The following is a 22,292-nucleotide window of genomic DNA, read 5'->3' on the forward strand; positions in this document are numbered from 1 at the left end:
ATTGCAATGATTATAGAAAGATGAAAGGGTACATACTCGATTTAGTTGTCTAATAAAATTATAAAAACGTTTTATAATTGTAGAGAACATGGATATAAAATTATTTTTCATGGTTGTGGAGGAATGAGGGTGCCCATATTTGAACCGGCTGCCTAATAATTTATATATCTATTTTAAATTAATTTTTTAAATTAAAACAAATAAATTCTTTACTAATATATTTATTTTTATTATTATATGATAATTTAAGAAGAGACACAAGCCAATTTGATATCAGTTGCATTGCGTTGGCTTGATTCTGACATTAATTGATTAAATTCTAACTTCAAAAATTGAGAACCAATGATGATTGGTCTGGTGTTGGATTTTTCTTAACCAGGGCCAACACAATCCTTTTCATCTCACTCAATTGCTAATTTTATATCACCTTTCAGATTGCAATAGTCGATTGAGCGAGTCTTGTGACCCAAAACCGGGCTTTGCCTTGAGATCACCGCCTGGAATTCATCCAACGGTGACATTCGCCGATCGGTGGTCGGCACCGGATCCGCTCTAATCGAATGTAGGATGATTAAGTAAATCCAACTACAAGTTAAGGCCAATGTAGTCAAACAGGCGAACTATTCTCCCCACCATCTGAACCGTCCGTTTTTCTGAACCAAAAATCAGACGGCCGATACACATTCTAGTTTCACGAGGCGGCGCTCCAAATTTCAAATACCCTCCCGATCCCGCTCTCCCTCTATAAAAATAAAACGAAATAGAATTGAGAGAGAGAGATAGAGAGAGAGAGAGAGAGCTTTGTCTCCTTTCGTCGCCATTAAAGGAGCTTCGAGGTCTCAGCAGCGCTCTCTCTTCTCTTCTGCGATGGGATCTCGCCACGAGAAAGATAAGGCCGTAAACGTTCAGGTCCTCTTGCGCTGCAGGTACCAAGGAAAAAAGGAATTTTTATTCTGATCTATTCTATTAGGGTTAGGGTTTTTCCCTTTCCCCGATCTAGGGATAGATCTATGCCGTAATTTTTGAGAGATACAGACTCGGTTCGAGATAGTGTTGATGTTGTTTGATTGTGACTTCTTACTTCTGGTGACTGATTGCTTATTTTTTCGCAGGCCATTCAACGATGACGAGCTGAGGAATAACGCGCCGCAGGTCGTGACCTGCAATGAATACCAGAGAGAGGTTGCCGTCACGCAGACTATCGCAGGGAAGCAAATTGATAGGGTTTTTACGTTCGACAAGGTATCTGCTACTCATTTCTAGGGTTTTTTTTTGCTGCATTACGACTTGCTAATTTCTATTCTGTATCATGTTTTTTTTTTTTTTTTTGGTTATTGCTTCTTGTTATCTGGAAGCAATTTGGTGGGGACATATACCATGAAAATTTCGTTGAGCTTTTTTTTATAGATATTGACTATTAAATTGATTGAATTAGTTTAAGCTGCACTGGCATTTTTGAAATCAAGCCATCACCACAGTAGCTTTTCTGTCCCCTTATGATAAAAAATTGAAATTTTGGCAATACAATTCAGTGGGAAGTTTTTTATTGTCCTTTTCATTTACTGATGTTATTTATATTCAGTGTGGATGGCAGTTTGTATCAGCTTCACATCTGTTGCTTTTCCTGACATAAGAAATCTTGTGACTAATGGCATAAAGAAAAAGTTGGGATACCTCATTGTTGATTCAATTCAGGCATTTCGTCCATTTTTTTTTTCAATTTTTATGCATGATGGGGAGCCAAAAGAATTACTGGTTGTTTATTGGTAATATAATGTTGAAGGAGTATGATATATGAAAATGATTTGATCGATTTAGTTTTTTTTATAAAAGCAATAATTTGATAGAGAGGCAGATACGAGAGCGATTCATGATTAACAGGTAAGATGCTTTCAGTTGGTGCTACATATATGCCTGTGAAATTGTGGCTTAAGTTCACTAGTTTGTCCTTGCCTTTCCTTTGTTACTTTGCACTAGTTTTAGTGTTTGTTTGTTATTTAATTGGTATTATAATATTTGACTTAATTAGGTTCTTAATGCAGACATTTTGGTAGCATTTTCAGGACTCATGCTTTGTTAGTGTACCTGTTCTTTCTTTGAAATGATTTAAACATTTCTTCTTGCTGGTTGAGTTTGATGATGTTGTAAATTGATATTATCTCATGCCATGGCCCATGAGTACATCTTTCCATAAAACCCCTGCTACTGTCTAGTGACCAAAACTTTATCCTTAACATTGATCTGTAAGTTTATATTATAATAATTCCTTTGAAACTATCAGTTTAAATATAATGCTGAGATGAACGTCTCCAACTATTTAGTGGTTAGAGATAATCAAGAACTCATTAACATAATAGTTCCTTTGATGAAATGATTTTAGTCAGGAATGGGATGTATTTAAATGAGAATAAGGATGCTATTGCTAAGTTTATGTTCGTTGTTAAATATTGAAACTTGATTCTGTTTGGGGAAGATTTAGTTTAGTATGCTTCTAAACATATCACCAGAGGCAGTACTGTGCAATGTGATAAAGACACAAGTAATATTCTTTGATACTCCTAATAAGAAATGAGCATTTTCTAATGGGAACTGCTCTAAAACTCGCATCTTTTGTGTGCTTGATGATTGCCCCATCAATTTCAGATTTTATTTGGGTCTCCAAACTAGGTCGATGTCTATCACATTATCACATACTCCAGTCAGTTGCCAAATTTTGTTGGCTTACATTGAATTGCAGATGCACAACCCTATATTATCGACACAAACACCCATGTGACGTGACGTTACATGAGCAATTGGTTGATGTGGTAAGCTAGTCATAATGTGAACTATATTGTGTATAATTTGCAGTTCTTTAAGAAACCGACTCCATATGCTCCCCCCTACTTTCTACCTTGAGTTTGGTGTTTGGCCTACTCTGTTTACCTTCCTTTCTCTTGCATTTTGTCTACCCACCAAACACTTGCACTGGATTGCATGCAGAGCATGTGTCAGAAACTAGTCATGACTGTTTGTCATTTTCAAGCCTATATATAGGCAAGTCAGTAAGTGCTATTTCATGAGTGCCTTTGTACTCTGCAGCTCAGGCCTTCTATGTTTGTTGGAAATGATCATATAGTAGCTAGCTTGAATTGAGTACTAAGAACTTTTCTCGCAACTAGTTGGTTGATGCAGAAGTGGAAGCTACTGGTTGAGACTGTGAAAGATAGCAGTGCCTATTTGCAGGACTAAATCTCCAGAAACACATTAAACTACTCTTTGTATTGGTTAGTCTTTATCTGTATTGGTGGTCATTCTTTGCTTGTCAAGATAAGGATCTGCACCTTCTAATGGAGCTGAATTTTGTCACACTCCAACAGGCAACACAGACTAGTTGGCCAAGCTCAAGAGTATTGGTAGTTCGAATGATTTTTTGACCTTAAAGCCACTACAGGTGTCTGCAACCCTGGTTATTACTGACCATATGTTGCTAATTGGCTGGCTACTCCAGGCTGACTCACAGGCTTGGATTCTCGATGGTGTGTTGTGGATTTATTGATGGTTCTACATGCTATTTTGACCTGTGCTGATGTGCTAACTGTATGATATTTTGGTATGGATGAATGGTCCCCAGTTTTTTCAGTAGAAGGAAAAAATGAAAACATCTGTCTGGCTCCTTGCAGTGTGTTTAGTATGACCTTTTATTGAAGCAGCATGTATTCTGACTATAGCATTCCCCTCCATGTTTGACATGAATATTCTGTGCTTCCATAACTAATTTGTATTTCATATAAATTCAGACATCTCATGTTGGTTACAAATATCTATTTTCACAGGTCTTTGGTCCCTCAGCTAAGCAGAAAGTTCTTTATGACCAAGCAGTGATTCCAATTGTAAATGAGGTCTTAGAGGGTTTCAACTGTACTATATTCGCTTATGGTCAAACTGGCACAGGGAAAACTTACACAATGGAAGGTGAATGCAAAAGAGCTAAGGTAGGTTTTGGACTTTAGATTAGAAAAGTTTTTTGTTGCCTGCTATCATTTTCCAATGGGGTTCTTCCACAAACTCATTGCACTTTACAAATATATGCTACCATAAGAATGGCTTTTATTCTTTTGTGGAAACCATCCTTGCAGAGTGGGCCTAAAGGCCAGTTACCTGCAGATGCGGGTGTCATACCAAGAGCTGTCAAACAGATTTTTGACACGTTAGAAAGTCAAAATGCTGAATACAGTGTTAAGGTTACTTTCCTAGAGCTGTATAATGAGGAAATCACCGATTTGCTTGCTCCAGAAGAGTTGTCCAAAATTTCTGTGGAGGACAAGCAGAAAAAGCCATTACCTCTCATGGAGGATGGTAAAGGAGGTGTGTTGGTGAGAGGCCTAGAGGAAGAAATAGTAACAAGTGCAGATGAAATATTTTCACTTCTAGAAAGGGGGTCTGCAAAACGCCGTACTGCAGAGACTTTATTAAACAAACAATCCAGGTGATACTTGCAATTGTCTTCATGAAATGTGCTATGTAATTGCTTCTGCTTATTTTAATCCTTTTTTATTTCATAATTTCAGTCGGTCACATTCTCTATTTTCTATTACCATTCACATCAAAGAGGCAACTCCAGAAGGTGAAGAGCTGATCAAATGTGGGAAACTAAATTTGGTTGACCTTGCTGGGTCAGAGAATATTTCTCGTTCAGGTGCCAGGGAGGTAGTGCATTATAGTCAGAATTTTATTCTACTGACACTTTTTTGTTAGCTTATTTTAAGTAATATAGTGCACTATTATCTATCTGATTTAGTTCTATGATTGATAATTTGGAACCTGTTCGTAAATCTCTACCTTTCTGAGCTTCTTTTTTTTTTGAAGGGTCGCGCAAGAGAAGCTGGAGAGATAAACAAAAGCTTACTTACTCTGGGCCGTGTCATTACTGCTCTTGTGGAACATCTAGGACATGTTCCCTACAGGTTTAAACTTTGAAATATGACACTTATCATACTTTGATCATCTCTAGCTGCTCATCTTGATACTCTTCCAGCCACTTGTTTTAAAAGTTTATTTCTTGGACATGCAGGGACAGCAAGCTGACACGGTTACTTCGTGATTCACTGGGTGGAAGAACTAAGACATGCATAATAGCTACTGTATCACCATCTGTACACTGTCTTGAGGAAACCCTTAGTACACTAGACTATGCTCATAGGGCGAAGAATATAAAGAACAGACCTGAGGTGCATTCTTCTTCCCCATTTTTGTTTGTTCAGATAATGTAATTTATTTTGGTATATATCAAGAAAAGATCAGTTAGTTCCATTCTTTAGGTGCACATCTGTTTCTTTCATCCTGTGCTAACTTGGCATGTACTTTAGACATTTATACCATTCAACCTTGCACATATATATCATCGAGAAGGTGTTTTTCAGTTTCAGAAGCTATTTAGAGATGATTTTGGAACTTGTTATCCCAGTGATTTACAAGGCATGATTCATGAGACTTTGTAAGCAATTCTCTAGATGGAAAAATGTAAGGCACATTTGAAGGTTGGAAACTGTGGATTCCACTCTTGTTTTATGTAGGTGTGAATACGACTTACATGAAGTTTATGTTGCTTCATCACTTTTAAAACTGCAGTAATCTGACATTATCATGGGTTTAGAAAAAAAATGGTCTGTCTTGTTCGGTAGTAAAGTCTCCAGTTTTTCCAAAACTGGATCAGCTGATCCAGTTCCACTATGTTGACATCACCAGAACATCTCAACCTTTGCATCTTCTATGTAATATCTATGAAAGTGAAATAAGATCTTAAATATCATGCCATGAAAAAATAAGTCTTTTAAGAATAAAGTATCAATAGATGTTTTTGTCTTTAGCTTTCTTGATATCTGTGTACTTAAGTAAACTAGTCTAACATCAATCAAATGATCCTAGATTGTAGCAGAATATATGACCTCTGAACCAGGCCGACAGACTTAGGATCAAAGATTCAAAATGTTCTAGTTCTTTCAACTACTCAATGCCTGTAATCATTCGTTAGAATAACATATCAACAAATGGTTTTTGTCTTTAGCTCTCTCTATATCGCTCTCTTCATTGTACTTGAGGAAACTAATCTAGTGCCAATTTGATAATTCATAGATTGTAACAAAATATGTGGTCTGAGTCAGGGCTGACTGAATCATGATCCAAATGTACTACTTATTTGAACTACTAAATGCCTACAGAATCATTAGCTGTGCATTTGAAAGAGCTCTGCTGAACTTATTTGAACTACTAAATGCTTACAGAATCATTAGCTGTGCATTTGAAAGAGCTCTGCTGATGATGGTTTGCAATATATTCTGATAATGCTGATATTTTCTTTTGAGAGAAGGATAGTGCCACCATGTTATTTATGCTCATTTCACAATTACCATTAGTCCTCGTGATCCAAATAATTGGGACAAGGCTTGTAAATCATCCTCATATGACTTTGTTAGTTACGAGTTACTCATCTTAATTTCTGTTGTTTTTAATAATTGCAGGTAAACCAAAAAATGATGAAATGTACATTAATCAAAGATCTCTATGGAGAAATTGAGCGTCTAAAAGCAGGTAAGTAGCCATCTATTGGCGGTCAATTGTATACTGCAGCATTATTAAATGGACTAAAAGCTTTTCTTTTTCAGAGGTGTATGCTGCTCGTGAGAAAGTTGGAGTTTACATACCAAAAGAACGCTACCATCAAGAAGAGAGCGAACGGAAGGTATTGGGCTAACTATGCTGTCCATCTCTCTCTCTCTCTCCCCCAAAAATATGCTGCCATATTAAATGTCAGTTCCATGAAACATGAAAAAGTCTCTCATAATATGTCAATGATATTTTAACATAAAAAAATAAGCTACCACTAGTATCGTGTACATCATCAGGTCCTTTTAGGGTGTATGCAACCTTGAAAGCCTCAACCCACCTTTTTGGGATTGGCTTTATGAGTCATCCTATAGTCAGTGTCACCACAATTCATTTATGGCTTTAGCTTCAGTTTTTCATAATTGTCTGCAAACCTACTTCTGAAACCCCCACTATGGTGTCCCATGAAGGATATGTGGATTGTCCTGATGTTTCCATCTCACTATCTAAAGTCTATCATTCCTGTAACATTTATATTCTGCAACAAAACTTGCAATATTATTTATAATGTTGACTGAGTCTCTGTGTTTTGTTACTTAAAGGCAATGGCAGAACAAATTGAACAAATGGGGGTCTTGCTCGAAAACAATCAAAAGGTCAGAACATTTTTTTTTTGCATGTCCTTGATTTATAAATTGTCCTATTTAAGCTTTTCAGTTTCTGAATCGGTATTTGTCTTTCTGCATTTCATCAAAAGCAAATTGAGGATCTACAAGAAAGGTATAATACTCAACTTCAACAGTCTGATGACCTGAGCAAAAAGCTTGATGCCACCGAGGTAATTTGAGTTGGAGTCTTCCAAAGTCCTTTTTTTTTCAAGATTTTCTGTGTTTCTTTTTTTTTTGTCATATATCTGTCTTAAGCTCTTTTAATATGCAGAAAAGTTTGGAGCACACTAGCAAGTTATTGGCTGCTGCCAGAGAAGATCTGAAGCAAGCTCAGTATACTCTGAAGGAGAAAGATTTTGTTATATCAGAGCAGAGGAAAGCAGGTCTGTATAATTAATAAATGTTTAATGTTTCAAAGACTATAACAACTTCTTAATCTTTGCAATGCGTGAAACAGAAAATGCTTTGGCACATCAAGCCTGTGTTCTGAGATCCGACTTGGAAAAATCTCTACGTGATAATGCTTCATTGTTTTCTAAAATAGGTATGTTTTGCTTCTCATACACTGCTCTACTTGCACAATATGTTGCCGATCCTATTTGTTATTCCCTAACATTTAAGGTTACTATGTTCTCATGTTTAAACATGATGCCACAGCTAGAGAAGACAAACTGAATACTGCCAACAGATCTATTGTGAACAATTTTCGGGCTGATCTTGCAACAAGGGTTGGAACACTTTGTAATACTGTTGTTGCATCCTTGGATCGGCAAAATGAACACCTTCAGTCTGTTGAGAAACTATGTCAATCTAGCCTTGATTTCCATGACAAGGTACCTATGATGATAAAGAGGTTTCCTAACCTTCAAAAGTCACTTTCTTGATCTTCAAATATTTCCACTGTTATGATTTCTTTACCTTCCTATTTCCCTATTGATATTCTGCATTCAGGCAGTATCAGAGCTGAAAAGGAAAGTGTCAGCTTCAAGAGCTTTGTATACTTCCCATATGGAAGCACTACAAAATGTAGTGCGTTTGCATAAGGCAAGCAGCAATGCCAGCTTAGAAGAGATGTCATCCATGATTTCTGCCAATACCTGCTCTCTTGATCAGGTGAGTAGCTATATTTATCTGGATTTCTGAATTCACATCATAAGACTTCCTCTTTCACCACAAAAAGGCTGCTTTCTTTTGCATCAGTTACTTGCCTTGGGGCAAAGCGAAGCAGATCTGATTTTTAGTGATCTGCAAAGCATATTGTCAATTCACCGAGGAGAGATTGCAAATTTCACCCGTGAACTTCGTGAGGTTTGTTATATAATTTTTTTTTCAGAGTCTATTATTTCATGAATATAATGAGAACCTAATTCAGAGGTTCATTGGACTTTGCTGATGTTAAACTTGCGCAGAAATTTCAAGTTAATTTGGATCGGACAAAGGAGATGTCCAATTTTATTCTTGAGCTGCTTGAAAAGATAGGGAAGGGAACAAAAGAATTTCAGAATGACTCAACTTTGGTACATGAGGCTCAGGTGAAGAGCATTGCTGATTTCCAAAAGGCATATGAGGTACACTGCTTGCAACATGTTATTATCCAGTACTGCAAATTTGTCTTCATAGAGCATCTAATCATTGAACACTGTAAGCAGGAACAATCTAGATCAGAAGAAGAGAAACTTTTAGCAGGCATAACCAATTTAGTGTCCAGTCACATGCGCCGGCAGAAAGAACTGGTCTGTCCTGATTTTCTATCATCTTATCTGGGCTTTTTTTTTTCTGGTTGTTTCCAGTGAAATTATAAGATGATTTGACTTGCAGGTGGAAGTGAGGCTCACTGGACTGGGAGATGCTGCTCGAGATAGCAAAGCAATTATGGATAACCATGCATCATCAATGGACATCGTCACAACTGATGCTAAGAGGAAGTGGGAAGAATATTCCAAGCAGGCAGAGCAAGATTCAGAGGACGGTTCTAACTTTTCAGCAGCAAAACATTGTCGCATGGAACTCATGCTCCAACAGTGGTATATTCTAGTTCTCTTCTTTGTTCCTCTCTTACTTTCATGGATCCATCTTATCATTTTCCTCACTGCATTCTTTATGCCTCAGTGTAAACTCTGTTGATGCTACTTCTCAACAGTGGAAGAAGACACATGCATCTGTTAGTGAGATGAGCAGCAAACACGTTGCTGAAATTGAAGCACTTGTAAGGTAAGTCCTGTGGTTTCTCATTCATCTTGTTTTCTCTTTCCATTTTCTTGCATCAAACCCATGGTTGCATAACTTCATTGCAGGAGTGCCATTGAGAGCAATGATCAGCATGATGCTGAGGTTGCTTCAGCAAGAATGGCAGCAGAAGAGGATGTAGCGAAAAATAGCAAAGATGTTCTTCAGCATTTTGATAGTGAGTTGATTGGCTCATCTTTTTATCTGCCCCCTTTGATGCTCTGTAACACAAGAAAGCAATATGAAGAAAAGTAACTTGTAAATTTTTAAAGTTTTTGACATATCTTGAATTAATTTGTTTCAGCTGTGATTGATCATGAGCGCAACTCAGCCGCTGGAGTGATGGCAGCAGTCGAAGCTCACTCAGCAACCCTGCATAAACTGCAAGAGGAACAATCAAGCCAGGCAACAGAGATTAATAGCCATGCGGAGGACACATTCCAAAACACCTACATGGTTAGGATCCAACAAAATAAACTGGCTCTCTCTCTCTCTCTCTCTCTCTCTCTCAGATTGATTAGTCACTAGTTTTATTTCAAGTAAAATGCTGCTCACATACAGGCTAGGATGGATGGGCGACAGTGCTCTTAATTTACTATACCATAACATGAAATGACCCATCCTTACAGGACTATGAACCAACGGGAGAAACCCCAACAAGGTCGGAACCAGATATACCAAGCAGGGGAACAATCGAATCTCTTCGAGCCATGCCGATAGAAGCCCTCCTTGAAGAGTTCCGGGAGAACCATCCATACGAGTCCAAGGAGCCCAAACCGTCTCTCATACCACGCTCTCCACTCGTCCAGCTCAACTGATTGATACCTATTCGACCTCAAAGCATCATGGAAGTTGGGTTTTTCTCCCTCTATTTCTTTGGAGTTCCTTCCCTCATTTCACGTACTGTAATTTTATCATCTGCTGGTATAAATTTAAAGCCAGGGAGGGAGCTAACTTAGCTCCCCATTCTATCCATTTGTACTATTGTGATGTATGGAAGAAAGAGAAAACAAAGCAAAAGAGTGCAATATTTGTGTGACCGCAAGCATTTTGTCAAACAGTTACTATTTGCATTAGAAAGGGCATTGATTCTTAACAATAACGAGAGAGGTGCTTCCAAATTTTCCATGGCTACAATTAGCCAAGGTAGAGGTGGGTCTCGGAGTGGTTTTCCTGGTCGATGACCTCGAGGAAGATGGGGTCGACGAGGACGTGGCTGTTGGCCTGGACGCTGAAGCGGTGCGCCCACCAGAGGACCTGGGCGGTGCCGGCAATGTCGACAGAGGCGTCGAGGGCGATCTCGCGGCGGGCGGCGTCGGCGAGGAGGGCCGGAGCATGGTGGGCGAGCTCGAGGGCTTCGAGGCGGGCGGGGAGGCGGAGGAGCTGGCAGGACATGGGGGGCTGAGAGCCGGCGTTGAGCTGGGCGGAGCCGAGGCGGGAGCCGGCGTAGAAGATGGAGACGGTGGCGGCGGAGTAGCGGACCGGGACGACGTTGGGGTTGGTGACGTGGACGGTGAGGTTGAGATCGATGTCGAGGAGGGGAAGGTTGAGGTGGAAGGAGGAGAGGGTGATGGAGATGAGGTGGAAGGTGGGGTCCCTCGGCCGACCCCAAATGATGGTGGCCGCCGCCGTGGCGGAAGCCGCGCCGATCAGGGCGGAGCTCCAGCTCCACCGCCGCCGGTTGCTCATTATTTCTCTCCGTACGGATTTTTTTTTTTTCGGGTTCTTGGACACTGTCGATTTACTGTCGTCGGCTGGTTTGCTGCTGTACTAGAGCATTAGGCACGTGGGATCCACGTGATCAAGACGACAATGAGGTCGTCGTCTCAAGGGCGACCGAAGTAGTTGGGCGAACCGCCGCCATTCACATGGAGTGGTTCAAGAGCGCTCCATTATCGGAGGCGCATGAAATGCAAAGCGGGATGCGAGATGGTAGTGACATTATTAATAATGGGCGACAACCGAATCAGATCGGATCGATATGAATTAAATCGGACATGCATCGAATTAAAAATTTATTAATTCGAATTTAATTTATTTATTAAATTGATCAAAATTTTAAAACTGTATCGGATCTATTTATTAAATAAATAGGTCGGTAGGTAATTAATACGATGCGAATCTACATAACTTATTTTTTAAACAGATAAAATCAGCATAAACAAATTAAATGAGTTAAATAAATTTAAAAAGATGAAACAGGTTAAACAGATTTGATTAAATAGGCCAGAAATAGATTAAGTATATTTTAAATAGCTTAAACAGATTTTAAATAGGTTAAATGGGTTGGGTTATGTTGCAATCTAATTAATTATTAAACAGGTCAAAATGGGTTGAATGGATTAAAGATCTAAATTTGAATCCAACTCATTTAGCAAACAGGACGAGGCAGGTTGATCCATTTATGTCAATTGTCAAATTCAAACATGCTTAAAGCAGATTGTCGCAGGTCAGGTTGATGGGTCGGGTCATCAATTGCGATCATAGGATGATGGATCATGGGATTATCATATTTAAGAATTTCTTGTAGATTAGAAGGTGAGCTATATAGCTAAGCATACTGAATTTACATTATAGAATTTTTCTTCGTTTCTTCTAAAACTTTTTTAAATATTTTATTTTCTAATTTTTATGAATTATTTATACTCATTTTAAATGATTTATTCATCCATTTTACCAAAAAAAAAAAAAAAAGGCAAAGTGGGGCTTTGAAGTTTTCATTTGAGTCCTATTTGGTATCATCACTACAATTTTTGGTTTTAGGTTTTTAAAAATTAAGATATAAAATTCAAAAATGCAGGAATAAACATAAAGAACGGAGCATGTAAATGGCTAAAAAGGCCTAGAACTCGTTTAGAGTGTTCGGATAGACTTGAAGAAAGGAGCATCAGAGATATCCACTCCTCTGTACTGTTTATTTTTTTTCTAATTTGGCAGATTGTACGCATGTTAGAGTGATATAAAATGCTGCTTTTATCCAAAAAAAAAGAAAAAAATAAAAGGATGGATGATCTTGGGATGAACCGATGCACAGGGGCTGCTCGTGGCCGGGTCATTCACCATTTAGAGCTTCCCTTTCTACAGCCCTTGCAGAGTAGCGAGAAAGAAGCGTCCAAGTTAGAAGATTTTTAATTAAACAATTCTATCAAACTAAAAATATAAAATTTTAAGTATTACATAATCTATAAAAGTCAGTCTTCGATTCAAGAGATGTTTGAATCAAGCAATTAAAAGAAAGAAAATAGATACTAAAGCTAACATGCTATCCTGTTTGCCGAGTAGTCAGACTTTTATTATCAATTAGTTTCAAAAAAGATAAACTGATTTTTCTTTTTGAAAAAAAAAACTAAGGACAATTCTATCTAAAAAATTGACAGGTAAAATCCGGAGTGAAATACACAGAAGCTTAGACCATCTTCTTTAATTCCACAAATTATATCATATCATGTCCTGTTAATGCAGTCATGGATGCTTCTCCTATGCAACTTTTTTCATTACATTGCCCAGCTAACTGAATCAACTACTCGATAAATATGAAGAACATTCATTATAGACGACTAAATATGAATAAAGATAATAATGGAAGTACTAATCTGTAACCAAAACAGAGTACTGGAATAGAGAAACCAAATTACTCATGTACAATGTCAAATGAACAAGCACGCTCAACTGATCACTAGCTGTGGTTCAAAAACAAAGAGGTAGCAACCCGTGTTTTTACCAAGAGCAGATATCTCATAATCATTGTCATCTGGCCAGACTCAATATACCAAACTGTTAAAATATTTGCAGGAAAAGAGAAAAGAGAAAAAGGCAGGTGATTTTATTTCTTTATCCTATCACATTTGGTACATCTCGGGAGTAATACATACTTACATATAAACTTTATATAAGAAAAATAATATAGGCTGATATAGGACCATGCTAACAAAAAAAAATATTATAGGCGATACAGATTGTTACATGATCCCTAAAATTACTGTAATAAGATCTTGCTAACAAAAAAAAAAAAAAGCTAATATAGGATCACGCTAATAGAAAAAATATTACGGGTGATGTAAGTTGTTACATGATTCGTAAAATTATGTTAACATCCCTTTTCAAAGTCAAAATGGTACTGTAGATGTGGTACTTTAACATAATTATGTTAAAATTATGTTAACATCCCTTTTCAAAGTCAAAATGTTGAGTTTGAAAACTAGATCACGAATATCCAAAAATTGTTGTACTAGATCAAAAGCTGAAGTAGCAGCTCAGAAGCTGACGTGATAGACTAGGAGCTGATATAGGAGTTCAGAAGCTGATGTGGTAGTAGATCAAGAGCTAATGTTACAGCATAGAGTCTAATGTGGCGAAACACGAGCTGCTATAGCAGCTTGAAAGCTGATGTAGCAGATTAGGGGTTAACATAACATCTTAAAAGCCGATATCGCAAACTGACGTGTCAAGCTGATGTGATAATATAGAATTTGATATGGCAGAACAGAAGCTGATATAGCTACTTAGAAACTGATGCGGCTTTTAGGAAGCTAACGAGTGCACTGATGTGTTTGACAATTGTCACGCCCCCGGCCTGATATTGTGAGCCGGAGGTCGCGCCAACCGCCGCACACCCATAGGAAACTCTCCCTACGAGCATACAAGGCATCTTAACCAACATCTCAATTATATAAATCCAAAAATAATTCAACTAAATAAATGCAATCTTATTCCATTGACTAACTCAAGTCATAAAGTCTCACAGTTCCAAATATGCAGCGGAACAATAATTTATCAGCATGCAACACTTAGTTCTTAAAATAACAAAACCTTGCAATGTCCAACAATCATAATGAATATCCAAGATAACAGTTCAACTTAAATAACCCTAATCTAAGATAGCTTGCACCACAATCCTTCTAGTCGCTCTCCTATTTTGGAACCCCAATAGACTAGTTTTCGAAATCTGTAAAACAACAAAAAATTGTATAATGAGCTAAACAACCCAGTAAGTAATGAATACTTTAGCTAGATAAATCAGCAATAATATGTAGAAAATAAATATATATGCAGTTCCAAGGTACAAGTCAAATATTTCTTAAATTCTTAAGATTCTTTTCACGGTTTTGAGATTCTTTCACATATTCAATTTATCTTGTCGATCCTGAACTATGACCATATGTTTCCTGTGGCAGGGTCATCATCACCGACTAATCTTCTTGCGGTGAGTCCTTCAGAATAGTCGATTGCCAACGTATCTGCCCCCGTTGGCGGGATCCTCAACATAGCTAGGTTGAAGTTTAATTAGTTCTCTATTTCATATTTCAGTTATGAAAACATGCAGTGTCAAAACCAAATATCGTTTATATCTTAATTTCTTTCAATTTATCAGCTTCAACTCAACAGCGAGGAACTATGACCACATGTTCCCTGTGGCAGGGCCATATCACCGACTAGTCTTCTTGCGATACCAATGTATTAGCCCCCATTGGCAGGATCCTCAACATAGCCTGACTGCGAGTCTGATTTATTTCTAGTTATTATCTTTTCTCACATTATGTTCAGTGTTCCAAACCGAAAGGTACAATGTCAGAGCAATCAAACACAATCCAAATCAGAAGCAAATACGTCCAATTAGAGTCATACAGTATTTTAAAAATATACATATAACCCATGCATCAAATTCGTAATCACGAATAATTCGATTCGTAAAACATATATAGTTTGTCGATAAATCTAGTAAAGAGGTTACATCACTTACTTTACGAACGCGATTCACAACAAATCCAATTAATTCCGCAAATCCCTCACAGAACCTAACATCCAAAACTCATATTCTTCTTTTAAAATTCATCACAATATATGTATGCAAAAACTTAAATTTTAATATTCTCCCATGGCTGACTCTGCAGAAGTGCATAGCACCCCGAGTTCGGATTCGTACCCATAAACCACCCCCTCTATTTATCTATTTATCTATTTTTATTTTTTAATTTTTATTCTCTTTTCTTTTTCTTTTTCCTTCTTCTTTTGTTTTTCCTTTTTTCCTTCATCTCCCGACTCCTCTCTTCTCCTTTGGCGAAACTGGGGCCGTGACCCCCCTTCTTTTTCTTCTTCCCTCCTCGGTCGAGCCCAAGGGCGGCCACGGTGGCCGGCCCTAACAGCGGCAGGAGGTGGCAGAGCAAGCCCGACCACCCCCGGCAGTTGGCGGTGGCGAACAAGGCCGGTGGCAAGAGCTTCCGGGTCGAATAGAACACCCTTTTTTTGACCCAATTTCAGCGATCGGCTAGCTCAAAACCACCATGCACTATGGCTAATCACCAAAAGAGGAGGAGGAGAAGGCCTTACCTCAGCCCCGATGAAGGTCCGGCGGCTTTCTTCCTCTTCGACGGCAATGGAGGAAAAAGGACCACCCCCTATGGCTTTAACGACTCTCTCTCTCCCTCTCTCTTAGGCGGCAACACGAAGAAGAACCCCACCTCCCTCTTCTTGGGTGTGGCGGCTCTCCCTGATACCACAAAGGAGGAGAAGAAGCCCTAAATCAGAGTCTCCTTCTCCTTCGGGATGGATCCTTCCATCTCGCCGCCACATATGAGGTCGAAACTTGGGACTGGGCCGGTCAAGTTGATCGGGCCAGTTCCAGGGTCTCACAGCAATGCTGACGTAGCTAACTGATGCAGTAGACTAATGCATCCATTGACATGACTAACATAGCAAACTGGTGTGTTTGTAGATGTGTTTGAATGACGTGTTTGACGATGTAGCTGATTGACTTATCTGATGATGTGGCAGCGAGAAGACACATAGAAGATGACAATTGCAGTAAGGACAGAGCTCAGAAAGAAGACAACTGAAGGTTGACGATCCTCATAGACAGAGGCACAATGAAAGAGAAGCAAGAGACCTCGAACTGGATGATGAAGGAGCCGGAGGTAGCAAATAAAATCGGAGATGGAAAAAAAGGGACTAAGCAATGATGAGGATAGATGACCGAAGATCTGAAGCTAAAAAGAAAAGCGATAGAGAGAAACTACGGATCCATTAGCAAATAAAGAATTTTCGGGTATTAAGCTACTAAAAATAGAGGATATACAGATGTACTAAGGAATATGAGATCTTCAAATATTGATTCACTAGGAAATAGATGATTTGCAGGGAAACAGAGACTCTGTGGATCCACTAGAATATAGTGGATCTTTGGGTGTTGATTTACCATAAAATAGAGATCGATAGATCAACAATAGGAGTCTCCAATTAAAGCTTCTAGACATGGCAACGACGACATAGTAAAGGCAGAATAGATAGCGGCAGCTATTAAAAGATTATCGGTGGCTTTGATACCATGTTAAAATATTTGTAGAAGAAGAAAAAAATAATAAAGAGAAAGAGAGAGAAAAGTAATTTTATTTCTTTGTTCCATCACATACAGTACATCTCACGGGCTGTATATATTTGTGTACAGATATCATATAAGAAAAATAATATGAGCTGATGTAGGATCGCACTAACAAAAAAAAATATTATGGGTGATTCAGGTTGTTATGTAATCTCTAAAATCACTTTAACAAGATCATGCTAAAAAAAATAATATAAGTTGATATAGGATTATATTAATAAAAAAAAATATTATAAGTTATACAAATTGTTACATGATTTCTAAAATTACGTTGACAGCATACAGAGCATCTTGTATATATTTAGGTGTCTTTGCATATCTCTTTACAAAGCCAGAAAGACGACTCCAAGTGCAGTAGAAGTGAGCACAATGGGAAGGCAGCAGCTGTGGGTGCTGCTCGCTGCATTATGCCTCCGGTGGCCAGCGGCAGCTCCATTCCTTGGAGCAGCCAGACCCCCTCCAATCACTGGGATTACCCTTCCATCAGGTGTGTTGGAAGTGCCATCTGAGGCTCCATCACCACCATTACCAGATGAACCACCATGCCCTCCATGCGAACCGCCACCACTTGACCGTCTGGTGGCGGTCGTTTTGTTTTCTCCTGCTGTTTCCTGCATGCGAGCTGGAGGAGCAATTAAAGTACGTAAGATGACAAAATCAATGACATTAATGTATTTGCTGGTATCTACAGAATAACAAAGTCTCAAGGTATGCAATATTAAGTCAAGAGCAATTTTACAAGCCACCAGATTAGTCCTTACTGCAAACAAAAGCTCATCGAGGAAGTAACTAAAGATTGGATGTAACTGTTCCTCCTCAAAAGGATTACTATCAGCCAAGAGTCCAGGAAAAGAGCCATTTTTTTCATGGCTTGAACCACCACTAATGCATTCTCATTGATAAGACCACCATTTTATGAACACAGAAAAGAAAAATAAAATGGTTATACCATTGGCAATCAGATGTAGGGGGGAAAATGCATTTTTTGAAGATCTATTTATGAAGTGCCACTAACAGCAGATCAAGTGAAGCAATTTCAATCAAGTCAAAGGTCTCAAAAGACATAGGCATGATTAAAGATAACTTTGATAGTGGTAAGGGGAAATGAACTGTAAGGAAATTTATAAGTTGGAGGATCCATCCTTATATGTGTACCATTCAATAAGAAATAATTGCAAGGAGAGCAGTGCTATGGTAACTCAGAAAAATCACTCAAGAAAGTCATTCAACTGTCTTCCACCATTCACTTTGCTTCAATATGAGGCACCGTTCACAATGCAAATACAAAGGGAGCATGAGAACACAAACACCAGCTGAGTGATTTTTTGAGCTGCACCTGAGTTACTAAAGTATTTCTGTTGCAAGTAGGTTTGATGTGTCCAACCTTAGAATCAGGGGATTAGGCTTCATATTTCTATAATGTCTCACTACCCTCATTTTCTTTTTTCTGAAATTATCAGTAATTTTATTTTCTGTTGTTTAAACATTTTGGACATCTAATGTGTTTGCTAAAAAGAAGTTGCTTTTATCATGATAGGAAGCGAACTATTCACAAGCAACATAGAAACCGTAAAGGACTAGAATCTATTCTTTTCCTTCAGAATACTTAAAAACACTGCTTTCAGAATATGTCCCAGATTTCTTTGTCAGTGTGAGGCTACTAGGCCACTGAGCAAAAGCTCCCAACAATGTGCTCAGGATTACTCAAATATAAGCTACTAATTCTATAAAGTTGGCATGATGCGCCACTTTTCAAAGCGCATCATAAAATTTTTATCAGGAAAACTTGTGAGCAATATCGTTTGTTCATATTCTCATGACAAGGACTTGCCAGCAATAGTTGACAATCTTCACAGGTGGACACACTGAACTCAACAGAAAAAGGATTATAAGTGCTTACATAGATGTTACAGGAGAAAGCCTTTTAAGAAAATCCTCCGGATAAGGTCGGTGCCGACATTAACTAAGAATCACCAAAGAACCTAAATATCTCACATGACAGCACCTCCATGTTCACAAGGATTTTTCAAGACTCCAAAACCAAATAATTATAGAAGAGTTTGCGAGCCTTGCTAGCAAAGTCACCTCTTTCTGAAGAAGTTAATAACTGAACATAAAGTCACCGACCAAGAAGGGCCTAAATACAAATTTGAGACAACCAAAAATGTTGAACCATTTATTGCCACCTTCTCCAGCAGGTGAAATCCTTTCCAATGAGAAAGTGTTGAAGAAGTTGGTCACTTTTATAAAACTAGTGGCGCATCGACTTTTGTGTCCAGCCCGAAGAATCCATGTCACCATGCGTCTGTGAGTTGGATGTGTGTCGGACACCCTAAGTACTTCCTAACTTGTTTGCAGGTTTTATATATTGGTAGTTTTGGAACCCTAATATTCATCTAACCACTACTTAAGATCTGTGGAAATATCACTAACTTACCAGCATAAACCTTTTGACATATGTGTCAAGAAAAGCCCCAGTTAATGGAATGTTTCAAATCAAGGGTAACATTATGAACAATCACACTCATATGTCAGCACTCAACAAATAAAAAGCACTTTGTCAATTTTATACAGAAAATAGAACACCTTAATAATACATTTACAACATTGAATAATAATGTAAATATCAATTTATGAATATTAATTTTCTCATGTACTCATATCTAGTTTTATTCCTATTGCTAAATCACACACTCCCAATCTTGTGCTCATAACCATGCAACACTGGATAACACTCATGGCATTGGAATCACATCCGATGTATTGAATTTAATTAGAAATCATTATTTCGGTTGGCTAGAAGATATTTAACAACTTCTAAAAAGGATTTTATAGAACGGTAGCTGTTTTAGGGTCCTAAGGTTCTTTTGAGGCCAGCCTGAAATCATATAGGTGACACACAAGGCAACTACTTAGATAAAGAGTATCTTATCGAATTATATAAGAACTCATGCTTTATGTCATTTGTCCAGCTATCTTAGTATAATATGTGACCAATGCCTAACAACGAGCCAAAAATGAATATGCTTCTCTCAGATTCTCAAAATAAATCTACCTTCACAATATCATGTTTTGACGAACAGACTTTCCATATAAAAAACAAAAGTAGATGAGTGAAATCTTTAGAAAACAATTGATCCATAAATCTGCAAAATAAGATTGGAAAATAATAGAATAAGAAAACAGAAAGTGACAAATAATTGTCTTTTGTATTTAATTTTTCGAAGCCAGGTCATCATTAAAATACAGCTGCCATGATCAATTATACCACAATACAAGTCAGTTAATGTTTCGATGTTCAAGGGGCATAAAACCCTCTAGAGGAAACTCAATCCTCAGAAGTGCTTTCAAGGATATAGGCATCACTATATTAAGTTTTGGCCGTTACAACAGGCCTGAATCATGTTTTCCTCATACTTTGTTTAGAAATTTTTATTTGCATAGACAATGATTTTGGGTAACTTCGCTTGACCTGCGCATACTGAAGAAATAAATGAGTGAGGAGAAGAGAAGCTTGCATGCATCACCAAAGTTTTATGAGCAACTAGTCAGGCGGATGAGGGACTGAGAGTATGCTCAAACTTGAAAGCAAAAGAGACCAAACTAGAGCAAAATAAGAGTACATGTAAGACTGAGACATGGAAATATTGAATTTCAATAATCATAGATTTTAAAATTCATCTTTCCACAAAAGTTGTATTCTGCATGTTTCATAGGGTAGGGTTACTAATGAAATTTAACCACTCATGAAAAGCTCATGCTCGGCTCAAGAACTGGCTCATTCAAACTTAATTAAAAATTAGTTGAGTCGAACCTGTATTTTAGGGCTTATCTTATAATTGATCCAACTGCAAGAGATATAAGCTTGAGTTTGGCTTAAAAGTTAGCCCATTCAGGTGAGTTATGAGCTGAGCTTGAGCACATGTTATTATGATTGTGCTAAAGCTGAAGAATCCAATAGTTAGATGATTTTGCATGTTTGCTTCCCAAATCCTCAAAATAGTTGCCAATTTATTTTCTCTGGTTGCAGGATCATGCACACATCTTAGGCACCAGCCCGATTCATATTGTTCATAGGACTTCGAGCATCTATTGACAAGCAACTACCCAAGAATATATGATATCTTATTGCAACAACCTTTGTTATCTTAAAGAAGATGCATCTTTCATGCCTAACATTTCCATCTATTAGATGCTCCTATTTTTTTTTAGGTTACAAATTTTTTATTTAAAAGCTCCTCAAACTGTCTAGACTAGAGATTCAGTCCAAATCATTCAACTAAAAACAAAATTTTGAAATGTATGGAAAAAATAATTTGTTCAAAGCTTCACATTAGTGTCACTATTGGGATACCGTTTTTCTCATTCTTCTCCATATTTGGTAGATAACAAAGGCCGATGGATAAAAAAAGTCCAAAATTCTCATTTAATAAAAAAAATTACAATTACAGACAAAGTAGTTTAGTAGCGCAACAGGTGGCTCCTGGTATAATGGCAAGGTTGCTCCACTATGAGCTAGGTATTATGGATTTAAAACATGGAAGCAACCTTTCTACACAGGATAAGGCTGCGTACATTTTAACCTCTCTAGATCCCGCAATGGTGGGAGCCTGTCCTTTTAGTAGTTCAACCACCCAAAATATAGACAACTCAAACTGGCATGAAACTAGACATTCTCGTAGTAAAAGCTTGAACCATGAAGGCAAGAAAACAATTATCATCATTACCATCAAATAAAATTAATCATGATCTCATAACAATTAATTTGGAAATAACTCATTCCTCACCTTTTATTTCTCAATTGCACTTCAGAGATGGGCCCAAGCTAGTAGATTGTTTTTACTTATTAACACAGACTATAAAGCTATATCCTGAACATATCTGAAAGGGCAAAAAATACACCTTTCCATATTTTTAGATTCCTTTTCTCATATCTCGCCCAATTATCTTTGGAATCCCTTTCATTGCAGTTTCTTCAATCCTTATTCATAATCTAAATTCACATGCATACTTTTAACATACAAACGGAAATCCATAAACAAACTGATCATCTATCAGAACCAATAACAGCTCAAAACCAAGTTCTCATAACCACCACCACCCCACCCCACCCCACCAAAAAAAAGAAAAAGGAAAAAAATAAAAGCGGAAGCAACAAAAAACTCAAGCACCAGAAAACAGCATCAAAACAGAAGGAACAGATAGAAAAACTTACCTGAATCATTGGCGCCAATCGACTGCACCACTAGAAGAAGAAGAAACAGAGCAAGGAGCAAAAGGAGAGCAAGTTTTCTCCACCTATTTCCCATCTCTACATCCACCAAAGCTAAACCAAACCCATTTCCCTCTCCTCCTCTCTCACTTAACCTCGGATAAAGGCAGCGGGAGTGCGCTCACAGACGTGTCAGATTCTCCATTGCTTTTAAGGTAGCCGTGGT

The 22,292-nt window shown here is 37.9% G+C and overlaps 3 protein-coding genes across 4 annotated transcripts; 1 reads left to right on the top strand and 2 right to left on the bottom strand.

Moving 5' to 3' along the window:
* Positions 1 to 770: 770 nt before the first annotated feature.
* On the top strand, positions 771 to 10,524 carry LOC103718875 (kinesin-like protein KIN-5C). 2 transcript variants are annotated; one of them, XM_008807875.2, is made up of 23 exons: positions 771 to 926; positions 1,113 to 1,242; positions 3,816 to 3,974; positions 4,119 to 4,468; positions 4,551 to 4,689; positions 4,849 to 4,946; positions 5,054 to 5,210; positions 6,501 to 6,570; positions 6,645 to 6,721; positions 7,188 to 7,241; positions 7,343 to 7,423; positions 7,525 to 7,636; positions 7,711 to 7,797; positions 7,911 to 8,086; positions 8,205 to 8,366; positions 8,454 to 8,561; positions 8,663 to 8,821; positions 8,903 to 8,986; positions 9,072 to 9,277; positions 9,363 to 9,464; positions 9,548 to 9,657; positions 9,784 to 9,935; positions 10,109 to 10,524. In XM_008807875.2, exons 1-23 carry the CDS (start codon positions 868 to 870, stop codon positions 10,295 to 10,297), a joined length of 3,021 nt encoding a protein of 1,006 aa, XP_008806097.2. In that variant the 5' UTR covers positions 771 to 867; the 3' UTR covers positions 10,298 to 10,524. The 2 variants fall into 2 exon arrangements, with proteins under 2 accessions (XP_008806097.2, XP_017701147.2); XM_017845658.2 differs by having other exon boundaries at positions 8,663 to 8,986.
* LOC103718874 lies at positions 10,492 to 11,373 on the bottom strand. Its single transcript, XM_008807874.4, has one exon. The coding sequence runs from the start codon at positions 11,166 to 11,168 to the stop codon at positions 10,617 to 10,619; it is 552 nt and encodes a 183-aa protein (XP_008806096.1). The 5' UTR covers positions 11,169 to 11,373; the 3' UTR covers positions 10,492 to 10,616.
* Positions 11,374 to 17,043: 5,670 nt separating this feature from the next.
* Positions 17,044 to 22,256, bottom strand: LOC103718876 (glycine-rich protein 3 short isoform-like). Its single transcript, XM_008807876.3, has 2 exons — positions 22,070 to 22,256; positions 17,044 to 17,476 (listed from the first exon to the last, which is right to left on the bottom strand). Exons 1-2 carry the CDS (start codon positions 22,161 to 22,163, stop codon positions 17,178 to 17,180), a joined length of 393 nt encoding a protein of 130 aa, XP_008806098.2. The 5' UTR covers positions 22,164 to 22,256; the 3' UTR covers positions 17,044 to 17,177.
* Between the last annotated feature and the right edge of the window lie 36 nt (positions 22,257 to 22,292).

Source organism: Phoenix dactylifera, unplaced genomic scaffold (genome assembly GCF_009389715.1).
Source record: "Phoenix dactylifera cultivar Barhee BC4 unplaced genomic scaffold, palm_55x_up_171113_PBpolish2nd_filt_p 000112F, whole genome shotgun sequence".
Classification (NCBI taxonomy): Eukaryota; Viridiplantae; Streptophyta; class Magnoliopsida; order Arecales; family Arecaceae; genus Phoenix; species Phoenix dactylifera.

Bases quoted from the DNA above. Each gene is read 5' to 3' on its own strand.
- LOC103718876 (XM_008807876.3), bottom strand. From the start codon at position 22,163: ATGGGAAATAGGTGGAGAAAACTTGCTCTCCTTTTGCTCCTTGCTCTG. The intron at 17,477-22,069 runs GTAAGTTTTTCT...TTGCTCCTCCAG, and splicing joins GATTGGCGCCAATGATTCAG to CTCGCATGCAGGAAACAGCA.
- LOC103718874 (XM_008807874.4), bottom strand. From the start codon at position 11,168: ATGAGCAACCGGCGGCGGTGGAGCTGGAGCTCCGCCCTGATCGGCGCG.
- LOC103718875 (XM_017845658.2), top strand. From the start codon at position 868: ATGGGATCTCGCCACGAGAAAGATAAGGCCGTAAACGTTCAGGTCCTC. The intron at 4,469-4,550 runs GTGATACTTGCA...TCATAATTTCAG, and splicing joins TTATTAAACAAACAATCCAG to TCGGTCACATTCTCTATTTT. The intron at 9,465-9,547 runs GTAAGTCCTGTG...ACTTCATTGCAG, and splicing joins GAAATTGAAGCACTTGTAAG to GAGTGCCATTGAGAGCAATG.